The 16,530-nt window shown below is 49.1% G+C and overlaps 1 protein-coding gene across 2 annotated transcripts in view; it reads right to left on the reverse strand.

Moving 5' to 3' along the window:
* PHF3 (PHD finger protein 3) overlaps positions 1-16,530 on the reverse strand; it is a 629,825-nt gene that overhangs the window by 409,090 nt on the left and 204,205 nt on the right. For both annotated transcript variants that reach the window (XM_069235742.1, XM_069235741.1), the window contains 2 exons: positions 2,860-3,016; positions 2,644-2,760 (listed from right to left, as the gene is read on the reverse strand). In XM_069235742.1, coding sequence (XP_069091843.1) covers positions 2,644-2,760; positions 2,860-3,016 — 274 coding nt within the window. The remainder of the gene's footprint in view (positions 1-2,643; positions 2,761-2,859; positions 3,017-16,530) is intronic.

Here is a 16,530-nt window from a genome sequence, read left to right on the forward strand (position 1 = left end):
ATTTGGCTGTGGCTCTGCTCTCCTTAAATCGTTCCAAGGCCGAATCTGCCTTGGCTCCAAACAGTCTGTCCCCATCAAACGGGAGGTCCAGCAGGGTCGACTGCACATCCGCAGAAAACCCTGAGTTTCGGAGCCAGGCCTGTCTTCTTGCCACCACAGCCGTGCCCATCGCCCTGGCCACCGAATCGGTTGTGTCCAGCCCAGACTGGATAATCTGGGTCGCGGCAGCCTGGGCGTCCGAGACCACATCCAAGAGACCCTGGGGGAGCTCCGTAAATGAAGACGAAATATCATCCATCAGAGCATGGATGTACCTCCCCAGAATGCACGTTGCGTTGGTGGCCTTCAACGCCAAACTGCATGACGAAAATATTTTCTTGGACTGCGCATCCAGTTTCTTGGAGTCTCTGTCTCCAGGCACCGTCGGGAAGGAACCAGGCGCTGACTTTGAGGAACAGGAGGCTTGCACCACCAAGCTCTCCGGCGTAGGGTGTCTAGAGAGAAAGCCAGGGTCAGATGGTGCAGCTCGATACCTCCTGGCCACAGCCCTATGAACGGCCGAGGAAGACACCGGCTTCTTCCACACCTCCAACACCGGATCCAGCAAAGCCTCATTAAATGGCAAGAGAGGCTCAGCTGCAGCAGAGGCCGGATGCAATACCTCTGTCAGAAAATTTTGCTTCGCCTCTGCCACCGGCAAAGGCAGGTCCAAAAAGCTCGCTGCCTTCCTCACCACAGCATGAAAGGAAGCAGCCTCCTCCGTATATTCCCCTGGAGATGAAAGGTCCCACTCAGGGGAAGTGTCCAGCCCACTGGCTGTATCCAGACCATGTAGTCCGTCTCCAGAGTCCTCAATCTCTCCCTCCTCTAAGACTCGCTGGTACTCCTGCTCTTCTAAAAGACGGAGAGCACGCCTCCTCGAATGAAGTCTCTCCTCGATACGCGGAGTCGACATGGCCTCCGCCGACGTCGAAGAACGGCGCCGATCTCCAGAAGCATCTGACGCCGCGTCCGGCGCCACAGGCAGCTTCGGCGCCGAGGCAGGAGCCGGAGGACGAGGTCTTGGAGCCGATGGACCAACCAGAGTCACAGGGCAAAATCCTGACTTCGACGGAAGGGCAACCTCCGGGGCCGAAACATCCGAAGCCACCGGAGCGGCCACCGACGCCGGCACCGGCGCCAAGCCCACATTCCCAAAAGGGAGAAAGGGCATAAAGGGTGCCGGCTGAAGAGGCGTAGGATCACCCAACGAAAAGGCCAAGGGCCCCGAAGGACCAGCCGGAGCAGCTCCTGGAGCCATCTGCTGAAAGATGGTATACATCGCATTCAGAAACGCGGTACTATCGGCTCCAGGAGTGGGAAAAGCCGGATACTGGGGTGCCTGGATCGAGGGCGACCCCGACCTCGACGTCTGCGACGCCGGAGAAAACACAAGAGGCTGCACCACCTCAATCACCGACGCCTGACCAGGCGAAGTCGGTGACGCCGGAGAGGGCAACGGCGTCGATGGATGCGGCGTGACCGTGGGGCTGACCTCCCAAGTCCTCCGACGCCGAGCCGAAGGTGACCTCGAACGAGACTCCTTGCTGGAATGACGTTGTGAGTCTCTACGGCGCCGGGAGTCTCGATGACGCCGGTGAGACCTTGGCGAAGAAGACTTCTTATGATGTTTCTCCTTCTTCTTTGACTTTGCCATGAATAACTTGGCCTCACGCTCTTTGAGGGCCTTCGGATTCATGTGTTGACATGAATCGCAAGTCGAGACGTCGTGGTCGGAGCTCAAACACCATAGACAGTCGGAGTGAGGATCTGTAACTGACATCTTGCCCCCACACTCTCGACAGGGCTTGAAACCCGACTTCCTCTGAGACATTATTACCGCAGAGAAGACTACGCAGCAGACAATACACTGTAACCACGAAGGTAACAGTAGCTCCCTCGAAGATAACCGTTTCGAATGCACGGAAAAAAGGGAACTGTCATCGGCACGTCGGCGAGGACCTCTTATTGCCTGTATGACGTCAGACGGCGTCGCGTGGGCTAGAGTGACGTCCTCGTCGACGTGCAGAGACTAGTAAGAAGATTTCCGTCGAATGCTGGCGCCATGGGAGTATTCATTAGGTGAGGAATCCACAGGTAGTTGTATCCATCAGAAATTAATTTTTACACCAAGTTTACACATGGAATTTTCTAATTTTTTTATATCTGTCAAATTAACGGCTACTTTCAGTCAGATAGTAATGCTGCCAATTTTAATGATGGTCTTAGAACAGACTAAGCAAGACCATATATGCACAGGGGCCTCCCTTTATGAAGATCCTCTGGTCTTTCTTCCTGGCAAACAATTTCTCGGAAACCCGGACAAAAAGGGACTGGACACTGGACTATTTTTAAAAAATCCACAAAGTGTAAGTTTAAGGAAATAATCCTCCAGCTGAAAAAAAGGGATGCAAAAAGGGTCAAATATTTATATAAACAGTAAGAGGTACCAATGGAGTTCCTTTTTCCAGAATAATAAGGGAAACCTTTCCAAGTCCTTATACAAGGTGGCATCAGATATTATTAAAAAAAATATATTCACATTTCAATTGTAGCTGACAGATCAGGAGGCAGGTTAGCGAAGATAGAGGCTATAAACCTTACATGTCTGTTTTCTCTTTGTCTCCATGCAGCTAATTCTTTGGAGGCTAGTTCTTCTGGACTCATTCGTATGAGATGATCAGGTGAAATATCTCCTTTAAGTACTCTTTTATACAAGACCTAAAAATAAAAAGAGGTTTGATTTGCATTCTATACATAAAAACTAAAAACTAAATGTATTAGTAAAGTGTTACTATCTATTATTAAAAATTTACTTACGTTATTTTTAGGATCTCGTAAGTTGAACATTAAACTTCTATATTTGTTTTTATATTTGGAATCTATGTCCCTATAAAAGGAGAATAGTTCTTTTTCAATCTTTGTTGCCACCTTTGTGGCTCTTTCTTCTGGAATTTTTGAGCCAGATTCTGACAATCTGAAAAAAAGAAGTTATTTCATCAAAAATAAGTTTACGTTTTTGCTAAAGCAAGTGATGCACATTTTTTACAGTTGGTCTATATTTTTAGTCTTACACACTGGAGCATGTAAACAAGCTTTTGATGCTATGCAATATATGACATGTGCATACCTACATGACAACAAACACACATAGCCAGCTGTGACATGCATCTCTAATATTCCCTGTTCTTTTACTGCTGGCCACTGGAATAATAACTTAATTGAGCTAAAACTCTGTGGAAACAGTGTTACAATGTTTGTAAGTATTCTCAGTCAATGGTAAGGAATTGTAACTTATTTGTAAATCTAGTTGCTCATGAGAATCGGCTTAGACTTCATACAATATCTTCTCTTGTAAGTTGGGTTCAGCATTGGGTTTAATGAGGAACAGATTTCTTAAAATCTATTGTTAATAGAAGACTGATAGAAGACTAACAGCATTTTTTAAGAGTTTTGTTTCATTCATTTAATTATTTTCTTTAACAGGGAAATGCATCATATATGGCCAGGTGTTCGTAGATTAGTTTGACAGGGATGTTTCGTACTGTCAATTTAAGCTGCTCTTGTAGACAGACTTTTTCATCGGTTACTGTGGCAGGTAGATGTTACTAGACAGTATACTGTGGTAACATTGCCATTTAGCAAATGGATAATAGATTGGCATTTCAGAGGCACAGGCTAGCAAGGGTGAGCAGTGAAGGCAGGAGGCAGAGAGGGTAAACTCTGCATACTACAAAACACTAAATAACAATTTATTTCAGGATATTTTGAAAGTACCTAAACCAAAACTGGTATCCGGTGCATGCTCAAAAGTAACTGAATCATGCCTTTTCCAGTAAACAGGTGGTCTTCTTTTTTTTAGAAAACCCCTGATATCAGTAAGGATAGGAGTAGAGAGGCATGCTTCCACTACGTGCAACATTTTGCCACCTGTAGTGCCCCTGTAAATCTAGAAAAATGTCAGACATTTTCAATTTTGAGCTAAGATCCTACAGAAGCGTATACGAAATCTGTCTCTTTTTCCAGTGGTCCCTGCTTTGTAAGTGAATTGTCCTACAAATCACTGTGCCAGCATGCAAGAGCACTGCAGTTAATTTGTTTTGAGGTCAGGTACTTTTGTCAGTGTAGGGGATAACATGACAGCGTTGGGACAACTCTACTAAAATGTTATCATTGTGATTCTGCAGTTTCTATTCTCTAGAAAGAATGGGCCCAACTCACAAAGTAATTTTCATCCATAAATAATTAGGAATGTTTTTTTATGGTGGATACTCTAACTGCAAATTACTCACTTTTAAAATATTCCCAGATGACGGAATGGATGAAGAGATTTTTTCCCAACAATTTTCCCTCCATGCCTATTGGTGGTACTGCATGGCTCCGCAGTGAATTCACACTGCCCCGAAAGTGATAGATTGGAGCAGCTTATAAACCCCACCTGTGTGGGCAGATGTCAGTTTCTTAGAATTTGTCCATTTTCATTCCCTTAGGTGTCAAGCACTTTGAAAAATATGCAGGTGACCGTGTGCCAAAACATAATTTGGAATATTATTATGATGTTCAGGAGTTAACTTCACAGAACGGGGAGGTGGAAGGCCAGTGAGGAATCTACAGTTAGATAGGAAAATGAAACTTAATCTTTAAGTATCTGATCGTAGTGTGTAGACCTGTAGATTCACATGCTCTGCATACTCCTGCCACCTCATCTTGGGCTCGGAAATTCTTCTTCGAAGGCTGCTTTCAAGCCACAGGATGCACCAACTCCACCCTTAGTAGGCAATGTGCATGGGCACAAACCGCATGTTGAACTTTTTCTGCACAGCGGGAAAGAGCACGTATGGAGTGGTGAGTGCAGCACGATGCATCATATGTATTGTGAAAATAAATTAGGTAATAAGAGAACTACAAATAGAGTCACACGCTTTTGGGAGTCCAGAGGGCCATGTTAATCTACACTACAAGCAAGATGCTAACAAGGAAAGTAACATTTTTTATCTGCATCTTCCATTGCTGTAGATACACATGCTCTACATAAACTGTAAAGCAGTATCCCCTTTAAGCGATGGTTAGCGTGTGACTGATGCAGAAGTCTGAAACAAGGTCCTAAAGATTGTTTCGCAACTGTAGCTAACCAAAATATACACAAAATAGTATTCAGTGAAGGTGTGTAGGGTTGGCCAAGTGGCTGCCTAACATATGTCAGATAATGGAATGTTACCTAAGAAAGCAAAGGGTGTCTCTTTCTTAGGTGTGGAGAGTGTCCTGGGGATTTTTTTAGGTTTGTGGTAGCAGGTTTGCACACAACTAACTATTCATCTGGCACTGACAGCCTCAGAACTAGGTCGGCATTTTTGAGATTTTGCAAAAGCCATGTGTAGGAAGTTGGCTCTGTATGTGCTATTTCAAAGTAAGGAATAGCATGCACAGAGTCCAAGGGTTCCCCTTAGAGGTAAAATAGTGGTAAAAATAGATAATACTAATGCTCTATTTTGTGGTAGTGTGGTCGAGCAGTAGGCTTATCCAAGGAGTAGTGTTAAGCATTTGTTGTACATACACATAGACAATAAATGAGGTACACACACTCAGAGACAAATCCAGCCAATAGGTTTTGTTATAGAAAAATATCTTTTCTTAGTTTATTTTAAGAACCACAGGTTCAAATTCTACATGTAATATCTCATTCGAAAGGTATTGCAGGTAAGTACTTTAGGAACTTCAAATCATCAAAATTGCATGTATACTTTTCAAGTTATTGACAAATAGCTGTTTTAAAAGTGGACACAGTGCAATTTTCACAGTTCCTAGGGGAGGTAAGTATTTGTTAGGCTAACCAGGTAAGTAAGACACTTACAGGACTTAGTTCTTGGTCCAAGGTAGCCCACCGTTGGGGGTTCAGAGCAACCCCAAAGTCACCACACCAGCAGCTCAGGGCCGGTCAGGTGCAGAGTTCAAAGTGGTGCCCAAAACGCATAGGCTAGAATGGAGAGAAGGGGGTGCCCCGGTTCCGGTCTGCTTGCAGGTAAGTACCCGCGTCTTCGGAGGGCAGACCAGGGGGGTTTTGTAGGGCACCGGGGGGGACACAAGCCCACACAGAAATTTCACCCTCAGCGGCGCGGGGGCGGCCGGGTGCAGTGTAGAAACAAGCGTCGGGTTCGCAATGTTAGTCTATGAGAGATCTCGGGATCTCTTCAGCGCTGCAGGCAGGCAAGGGGGGGATTCCTCGGGGAACCCTCCACTTGGGCAAGGGAGAGGGACTCCTGGGGGTCACTTCTCCAGTGAAAGTCCGGTCCTTCAGGTCCTGGGGGCTGCGGGTGCAGGGTCTCTCCCAGGCGTCGGGACTTTGGATTCAAAGAGTCGCGGTCAGGGGAAGCCTCGGAATTCCCTCTGCAGGCGGCGCTGTGGGGGCTCAGGGGGGACAGGTGTTGGTACTCACAGTATCAGAGTAGTCCTGGGGTCCCTCCTGAGGTGTCGGGTCTCCACCAGCCGAGTCGGGGTCGCCGGGTGCAGTGTTGCAAGTCTCACGCTTCTTGCGGGGAGCTTGCAGGGTTCTTTAAAGTTGCTGGAAACAAAGTTGCAGCTTTTCTTGGAGCAGGTCCGCTGTCCTCGGGAGTTTCTTGTCTTTTCGAAGCAGGGGCAGTCCTCAGAGGATGTCGAGGTCGCTGGTCCCTTTGGAAGGCGTCGCTGGAGCAGGATCTTTGGAAGGCAGGAGACAGGCCGGTGAGTTTCTGGAGCCAAGGCAGTTGTCGTCTTCTGGTCTTCCGCTGCAGGGGTTTTCAGCTGGGCAGTCCTTCTTCTTGTAGTTGCAGGAATCTGATTTTCTAGGGTTCAGGGTAGCCCTTAAATACTAAATTTAAGGGCGTGTTTAGGTCTGGGGGGTTAGTAGCCAATGGCTACTAGCCCTGAGAGTGGGTACACCCTCTTTGTGCCTCCTCCCAAGGGGAGGGGGTCACAATCCTAACCCTATTGGGGGAATCCTCCATCTGCAAGATGGAGGATTTCTAAAAGTTAGAGTCACCTCAGCTCAGGACACCTTAGGGGCTGTCCTGACTGGCCAGTGACTCCTCCTTGTTTTTCTCATTATTTTCTCCGGCCTTGCCGCCAAAAGTGGGGCCTGGCCGGAGGGGGCGGGCAACTCCACTAGCTGGAGTGTCCTGCTGGGTTGGCACAAAGGAGGTGAGCCTTTGAAGCTCACCGCCAGGTGTGACAATTCCTGCCTGGGGGAGGTGTTAGCATCTCCACCCAGTGCAGGCTTTGTTACTGGCCTCAGAGTGACAAAGGCACTCTCCCCATGGGGCCAGCAACATGTCTCGGTTTGTGGCAGGCTGCTAAAACTAGTCAGCCTACACAGATAGTCGGTTAAGTTTCAGGGGGCACCTCTAAGGTGTCCTCTGGGGTGTATTTTACAATAAAATGTACACTGGCATCAGTGTGCATTTATTGTGCTGAGAAGTTTGATACCAAACTTCCCAGTTTTCAGTGTAGCCATTATGGTGCTGTGGAGTTCGTGTTTGACACTCCCAGACCATATACTCTTATGGCTACCCTGCACTTACAATGTCTAAGGTTTTGTTTAGACACTGTAGGGGTACCATGCTCATGCACTGGTACCCTCACCTATGATATAGTGCACCCTGCCTTAGGGCTGTAAGGCCTGCTAGAGGGGTGTCTTACCTATACTGCATAGGCAGTGAGAGGCTGGCATGGCACCCTGAGGGGAGTGCCATGTCGACTTACTCATTTTGTTCTCACCAGCACACACAGGCTTGTAAGCAGTGTGTCTGTGCTGAGTGAGGGGTCTCTAGGGTGGCATAAGACATGCTGCAGCCCTTAGAGACCTTCCTTGGCATCAGGGCCCTTGGTACTAGAAGTACCAGTTACAAGGGACTTATCTGAATGCCAGGGTGTGCCAATTGTGGATACAATGGTACATTTTAGGTGAAGGAACACTGGTGCTGGGGCCTGGTTAGCAGGGTCCCAGCACTCTTCTCAGTCAAGTCAGCATCAGTATCAGGCAAAAAGTGGGGGGTAACTGCAACAGGGAGCCATTTCTTTACACAAGCCCCCCGACAGCCCACAGGCCAGGAGACTCAGCCCAAGCTGGGAGAGTCTTCCTAGTCTGTCAGGCGAGGAAGAGTAGGAGAAATAGGCTGGTTAGTTGCAGGGCCTACTCTGCCTTACATCCTTCCGTTCAGGTCATTCCCTTTGGGGAACTGACCTACTTCCACAGTGATAGGACCTAGTCTGAATTGCCTCTTGTCTGCCTCTTCAATGTCTCCACCCATTCTTTCTATTTTGGTCTTAGAGGTATCCACCTCTGCTAACTTTATCTTGGCCAGGGTTACCCCTAGCTTACCCAGAGAGGTTACCCAGAGCTGGAGTAACCCCACCATGACCAATAGGGTCAGGGGGCCTAACTTGCTATTTGGCATGGGGTCAGACCACCATGCTAAGGATAGTGCAGCCATAAAGGCTAACACCCAGCAGAGGCCACTGACAGCTGTCAGTGCCCAGAACCACACCTTTAGCTCTTCACCTAAAAGGGAAGGGGTTAAGTTACAGGCTTCTTTGGGTTCAGGTTGCCTGTCTGCTGTATTGGAGTGGGGGGTTACCACATCTTGTAGTAAACACCCTTCTTCCACTCTTTCTTCTGTTAGCTGAGGAGCCACCCACTCAGGTTTAACAGTTGCCTGACTAGCCAGGACTTCTTGTGGGTCAGGTTGGACTTTATCAGGGCCATTTTTGGAGTTCTCCCCTACTGGAGCAGAATCTCCTTGGCTTGCTGTAACCTTGGCTAAAGGTTGTCCACCCTTCCTACTCTGTTTTCTTTTCTTCTTCTTCTGGGGCCTGCTTGCATTTACTGCAGAGGCAGGACTTCCAGAATCCTTGGGAGAGGACTGGCACTGTACCAGTTTCTCTCTTGGGCTCTGACTAACCTCTGGGTAGTCATTTCCAAGGAGACAATCAAGGGGGAGGTCTGTACTGACTACTACCCTTCTCCAGCTAAGAGTGCCACCCACTTCTATGGGCACTAAAGCCACAGGCCTCTTAGTGACCCTATCTAGGCTAACTCTTACCCTGGCAGTCTCACCTGGGATGTACTGGTTTGAGAGCACCAGCCTGTCATGCACAATAGTGTGACTGGCACAAGTGTCTCTCAGGGCAGTGGTTGGGATTCCATTCACCAGTAGGTGGTGGAAGTGTCTACTTCCCTCTGGAATCTCCAACTCACCTGTTGGGCCCTGTTTCCAGTTGAAGGCTAGGAAGACCTCCTCATCTGAGGAGTCATCTCCCATGGCTACACTGGTTACCCCAGGAATTTTGTTCTGGGGTTTGTTTTTGGGACAAGAAGTGTCCTTGGTGTGGTGCCCAGACTGTTTACAGTTGTGGTACCAGGCCTTAGTGGCATCCCAGTTCTTACCCTGGTACCCACCTTTGTTTTGGGTTGTGTCTTGGGGCCCACCCACCTGTTCTGGTTTTTGGGGGCCTACAGAGGACTCTTTTTCTTTGTTTCTAGTGTTACCCACTTTCTCCTGGGGAGTTTTTGTAACCCCTTTCTTTTGGTCACCCCCAGTGGAAGTTTTGGTTACTCTAGTCTTGACCCAGTGGTCTGCCTTCTTTCCCAATTCTTGGGGAGAAATTGGACCTAGGTCTACCAGATACTGATGCAACTTTTCATTGAAGCAGTTACTTAAAATGTGTTCTTTCATAAACAAATTATAAAGCCCAACATAGTCACACACTTCATTTCCAGTTAACCAACCATCTAGTGTTTTTACTGAGTAGTCTACAAAATCAACCCAGGTCTGGCTCGAGGATTTTTGAGCCCCCCTGAATCTAATTCTATACTCCTCAGTGGAGAATCCAAAGCCCTCAATCAGGGTACCCTTCATGAGGTCATAAGATTCTGCATCTTTTCCAGAGAGTGTGAGGAGTCTATCCCTACACTTCCCAGTGAACATTTCCCAAAGGAGAGCACCCCAGTGAGATCTGTTCACTTTTCTGGTTACACAAGCCCTCTCAAAAGCTGTGAACCATTTGGTGATGTCATCACCATCTTCATATTTTGTTACAATCCCTTTGGGGATTTTTAGGATGTCAGGAGAATCTCTGACCCTATTTAAGTTGCTGCCACCATTGATGGGACCTAGGCCCATCTCTTTTCTTTCCCTTTCTATGGCTAGGAGCTGCTTTTCCAAAGCCAATCTTTTGACCATCCTGGCTAACAGGGGGTCATCCTCACTGAGAGCATCCTCAGTGATTTCAGAAATGCTGGACCCTCCTGTGAGGGAAGCAACATTTCTGACTATCATTTTTGGAGACAGGGCTTGAGAGGCCCTGGTCTCCCTATTTAGGACTGGAAGGGGGGAATTGCCCTCCAAGTCACTAATTTCTTCCTCTGTGAAGTCATCCTCAGAGGGGTTGGCTTTTTCAAACTCTGCCAACAGCTCCTGGAGCTGAATTTTGGTAGGTCTGGAGCCAATGGTTATTTTCTTTATATTACAGAGAGACCTTAGCTCCCTCATCTTAAGATGGAGGTAAGGTGTGGTGTCGAGTTCCACCACATTCATCTCTGTATCAGACATTATTTTGCTAAAAGTTGGAAGACTTTTTAAAGAATCTAAAACTGTTTCTAGAATCTAATTTCAAACCTTTTAACAAACTTTTAAACTCTAAAAGACAATGCTAAACAGGGACTTAACACACAAGGCCCTAGCAGGACTTTTAAGAATTTAGAAAAATTTCAAATTGCAAAAATGAATTTCTAATGACAATTTTGGAATTTGTCGTGTGATCAGGTATTGGCTGAGTAGTCCAGCAAATGCAAAGTCTTGTACCCCACCGCTGATCCACCAATGTAGGAAGTTGGCTCTGTATGTGCTATTTCAAAGTAAGGAATAGCATGCACAGAGTCCAAGGGTTCCCCTTAGAGGTAAAATAGTGGTAAAAATAGATAATACTAATGCTCTATTTTGTGGTAGTGTGGTCGAGCAGTAGGCTTATCCAAGGAGTAGTGTTAAGCATTTGTTGTACATACACATAGACAATAAATGAGGTACACACACTCAGAGACAAATCCAGCCAATAGGTTTTGTTATAGAAAAATATCTTTTCTTAGTTTATTTTAAGAACCACAGGTTCAAATTCTACATGTAATATCTCATTCGAAAGGTATTGCAGGTAAGTACTTTAGGAACTTCAAATCATCAAAATTGCATGTATACTTTTCAAGTTATTGACAAATAGCTGTTTTAAAAGTGGACACAGTGCAATTTTCACAGTTCCTAGGGGAGGTAAGTATTTGTTAGGCTAACCAGGTAAGTAAGACACTTACAGGACTTAGTTCTTGGTCCAAGGTAGCCCACCGTTGGGGGTTCAGAGCAACCCCAAAGTCACCACACCAGCAGCTCAGGGCCGGTCAGGTGCAGAGTTCAAAGTGGTGCCCAAAACGCATAGGCTAGAATGGAGAGAAGGGGGTGCCCCGGTTCCGGTCTGCTTGCAGGTAAGTACCCGCGTCTTCGGAGGGCAGACCAGGGGGGTTTTGTAGGGCACCGGGGGGGACACAAGCCCACACAGAAATTTCACCCTCAGCGGCGCGGGGGCGGCCGGGTGCAGTGTAGAAACAAGCGTCGGGTTCGCAATGTTAGTCTATGAGAGATCTCGGGATCTCTTCAGCGCTGCAGGCAGGCAAGGGGGGGATTCCTCGGGGAACCCTCCACTTGGGCAAGGGAGAGGGACTCCTGGGGGTCACTTCTCCAGTGAAAGTCCGGTCCTTCAGGTCCTGGGGGCTGCGGGTGCAGGGTCTCTCCCAGGCGTCGGGACTTTGGATTCAAAGAGTCGCGGTCAGGGGAAGCCTCGGAATTCCCTCTGCAGGCGGCGCTGTGGGGGCTCAGGGGGGACAGGTGTTGGTACTCACAGTATCAGAGTAGTCCTGGGGTCCCTCCTGAGGTGTCGGGTCTCCACCAGCCGAGTCGGGGTCGCCGGGTGCAGTGTTGCAAGTCTCACGCTTCTTGCGGGGAGCTTGCAGGGTTCTTTAAAGTTGCTGGAAACAAAGTTGCAGCTTTTCTTGGAGCAGGTCCGCTGTCCTCGGGAGTTTCTTGTCTTTTCGAAGCAGGGGCAGTCCTCAGAGGATGTCGAGGTCGCTGGTCCCTTTGGAAGGCGTCGCTGGAGCAGGATCTTTGGAAGGCAGGAGACAGGCCGGTGAGTTTCTGGAGCCAAGGCAGTTGTCGTCTTCTGGTCTTCCGCTGCAGGGGTTTTCAGCTGGGCAGTCCTTCTTCTTGTAGTTGCAGGAATCTGATTTTCTAGGGTTCAGGGTAGCCCTTAAATACTAAATTTAAGGGCGTGTTTAGGTCTGGGGGGTTAGTAGCCAATGGCTACTAGCCCTGAGAGTGGGTACACCCTCTTTGTGCCTCCTCCCAAGGGGAGGGGGTCACAATCCTAACCCTATTGGGGGAATCCTCCATCTGCAAGATGGAGGATTTCTAAAAGTTAGAGTCACCTCAGCTCAGGACACCTTAGGGGCTGTCCTGACTGGCCAGTGACTCCTCCTTGTTTTTCTCATTATTTTCTCCGGCCTTGCCGCCAAAAGTGGGGCCTGGCCGGAGGGGGCGGGCAACTCCACTAGCTGGAGTGTCCTGCTGGGTTGGCACAAAGGAGGTGAGCCTTTGAAGCTCACCGCCAGGTGTGACAATTCCTGCCTGGGGGAGGTGTTAGCATCTCCACCCAGTGCAGGCTTTGTTACTGGCCTCAGAGTGACAAAGGCACTCTCCCCATGGGGCCAGCAACATGTCTCGGTTTGTGGCAGGCTGCTAAAACTAGTCAGCCTACACAGATAGTCGGTTAAGTTTCAGGGGGCACCTCTAATGTGCCCTCTGGGGTGTATTTTACAATAAAATGTACACTGGCATCAGTGTGCATTTATTGTGCTGAGAAGTTTGATACCAAACTTCCCAGTTTTCAGTGTAGCCATTATGGTGCTGTGGAGTTCGTGTTTGACACTCCCAGACCATATACTCTTATGGCTACCCTGCACTTACAATGTCTAAGGTTTTGTTTAGACACTGTAGGGGTACCATGCTCATGCACTGGTACCCTCACCTATGATATAGTGCACCCTGCCTTAGGGCTGTAAGGCCTGCTAGAGGGGTGTCTTACCTATACTGCATAGGCAGTGAGAGGCTGGCATGGCACCCTGAGGGGAGTGCCATGTCGACTTACTCATTTTGTTCTCACCAGCACACACAGGCTTGTAAGCAGTGTGTCTGTGCTGAGTGAGGGGTCTCTAGGGTGGCATAAGACATGCTGCAGCCCTTAGAGACCTTCCTTGGCATCAGGGCCCTTGGTACTAGAAGTACCAGTTACAAGGGACTTATCTGAATGCCAGGGTGTGCCAATTGTGGATACAATGGTACATTTTAGGTGAAGGAACACTGGTGCTGGGGCCTGGTTAGCAGGGTCCCAGCACTCTTCTCAGTCAAGTCAGCATCAGTATCAGGCAAAAAGTGGGGGGTAACTGCAACAGGGAGCCATTTCTTTACACCATGTTTCTGTCGATGTAGTACATGATAGCACATTTGACATCTACAGTATGAAGGGCTATCTCCTCTAGAAAGAAACTGAATGAAGTGGACACCACCCTTGAGGAGGAAAGTTGCAGTGGCGTAATGTAGGAATGTAGCCTCTTTCTAGCCTTGTTACCCCCATTTTTGGCCTGTTTGTGAGTATATGTCAGGGTGTTTTTACTGTCTCACTGGGATCCTGCTAGCCAGGGCCCAGTGCTCATAGTGGAAACCCTATGTTGTTAGTGTGTTTGATATGTGTCACTGGGATCCTGGGATCCTGCTAGCCAGGACCCCAGTGCTCATACGTTTGTGGCCTATATGTGTTCCCTGTGTGGTGCCTAACTGTATCACTGAGGCTCTGCTAACCAGAACCTCAGTGTTTATGCTCTCTCTGCTTTTAAAATTGTCACTGCAGGCTAGTGACCATTTTTACCAATTCTGAACACTGGAACACCCTTATAATTCCCTAGTATATGGTACCTAGGTACCCAGGGTATTGGGGTTCCAGGAGGTCCATATGGGCTGCTGCATTTCTTTTGCCACCCATAGGGAGCTCAGACAATTCTTACACAGGACTGCCACTGCAGCCTGAGTGAAATAACGTCCACATTATTTCACAGCCATTTTACACTGCACTTAAGTAACTTATAAGTCACCTATATGTTTAACCCTCACTTAGTGAAGGTTAGGTGTAAAGTTACTTAGTGTGAGGGCACCCTGGCACTAGCCAAGGTGCCCCCACATCCTCCAGGGCAATTTCCCCGGACTTTGTGAGTGCGGGGACACCATTACACATGAGCACTACATATAGGTCAATACCTATATGTAGCGTCACCATGGTAACTCCGAACATGGCCATGTAACATGTCTAGGATCATGGAATTGTCACCCCAATACCATTCTGGTATTGGGGGGACAATTCCATGCATCCCCGGGTCTCCAGCATAGAGCCCGGGTACTGCCAAACTAACTTTCCGGGGTTTTCTCTGCAGCTACTGCTGCTGCCAACCCTCAGACAGGTTTCTGCCCCCCTGGGCCAGTCCCAGGAAGGCAGAACAAAGGATTTCCTCTTAAAGAGGGTGTTACACCCTCTCCCTTTGGAAATAGGTGTGAAGGGCCTGAGAGGAGTAGCCTCTCCTGGCCTCTGGAAATGCTTTGAAGGGCACAGATGGTGCCCTCCTTGCATAAGCCAGTCTACACCAGTTCAGGGATCCCCCCCAGCCCTGCTCTGGCGCGAAACTGGACAAAGGAAAGGGGAGTGACCACTCCCCTGGCCAGCACCACCCAGGGGAGGTGCCCAGAGCTCCTCCAGTGTGTCCCAGACCTTTGCCATCTTGGATGCAGAGGTGTGAGGGCACAATGGACACCTCTGAGTGGCCAGTGCCATCAGGTGACGTCAGAGACCCCTCCTGATAGGTGCTTACCTTTCTCTGTAGCCAATCCTCCTGTGAGGGCTATTTAGGGTCTCTCCTGTGGGTATCTCATCAGATAACGAATGCAAGAGCTCACCAGAGTACCTCTGCACTTCCCTCTTCGACTTCTGCCAAGGATCGACCGCTGACTGCTCCAGCAACATCGTAGCGCCTCATCCTGCCAGCTTTCTCGACTGTTTCCTGGTGGTGCATGCTATGAGGGCTGTCTGCCTTCAACCTGCACTGGAAGCCAAGAAGAAATCTCCCGTGGGTCGACGGAATCTTTCCGCTGCCAACGCAGGCACCAAACTTCTGCATCACTGGTCCTCTGTGTTCCCTCTCATCTTGACCAGCGTGGTTCCTGGAACACAGGAGCTGGATCCAAGTGTCCCCGACAGTCCAGTGGCCCTTCTGTCCAAATTTGGTGGAGGTAAGTCCTTGCCTCCCCACGCCAGACAGTAATCCTGTGTACTGCATGAACTGTAGCTGCTTGGGCTTCTGTGCACTTTTGCAAGACTTCCTTCATGCGCAGCCTAGCCCAGGTCCCCAGCACTCTGTCCTGCATTGCCCAACTCGCTGAGTTGGACTACGACTTTGTGGGACCCTCTTTTGTTGTGCTGAGTCGGACCGTCATGCTGAGATCTTCTGAACGCCTGTTCAGGTGCTTCTGCCGGTGCTGCCTGCTTCTGCGTGGGCTCTTTGGCCCTCATTTCGACCTCAGCGGTCTTTTGTCAAGACCACTGAGGTACCGCTGTGCTGAAGACTGCCAGTGCAGGCGGTTTTCCGTACGGCGTATTATGACTGCTGGCAGCCCTCTGTCCTTTTTCGGATGGAGAGGCACCAGCAGCCATACTGGAGGTCTGCGGGGAAGTGGAGGTTGCTCCACCTCCACCGCCCGTCATCACAACACCGCCCACCGAATCACTTCCCATGATTCAGTGTGGCGGTGTTCTATTGACGGGGTGCTGGCGGTGGAGCAGCCCCCATGGATCCCGTCCCCTCCCGGAGGATCAACGGACAAGGTAAGTTGATCCTCCGTTAGGGGAGGGTGGAGGTGGGATGTTGTGTGTTGTGTGCGTGCATGGGGGTGTGCGTGTGAGTATGTAGAGGAGGTGTGTGAGTGCGTGTATGCATGCGGGGGGTGTTGTGTGTGTGTGTGGGTCGGTCTGTGTGCATGTCTGTTTGTATGTGTGCGGGTATGTGTTGTTGTAGTGTATGTGTGCGTGTAGGGATGTGTGTATGTGCATGTTGGGGGTGGGGAGGGGGTGTGTGTATGTGCAAGTTGGGGGTGGGTGGGGAGGGGAGGTCCAGCCACCTTTGAGGGGTGGCAGGTGGGTGGTGGGGGTGAGGGGAGGACTCGGGTGGGTGAGACACCTATCAGTGGCAGGGAAGGAATTCCCTGGCACTGATAGTGCCTACCGCCATGGATTACGTGGCGGTTCCAAACCACCCGAAATCCTTGGCGGTATGCAGGGTCCTGATACCGCTGGCGGTCTGGTGACGGCAGCCGGGCTGGAGAC

Source organism: Pleurodeles waltl, chromosome 5 (genome assembly GCF_031143425.1).
Source record: "Pleurodeles waltl isolate 20211129_DDA chromosome 5, aPleWal1.hap1.20221129, whole genome shotgun sequence".
Classification (NCBI taxonomy): Eukaryota; Metazoa; Chordata; class Amphibia; order Caudata; family Salamandridae; genus Pleurodeles; species Pleurodeles waltl.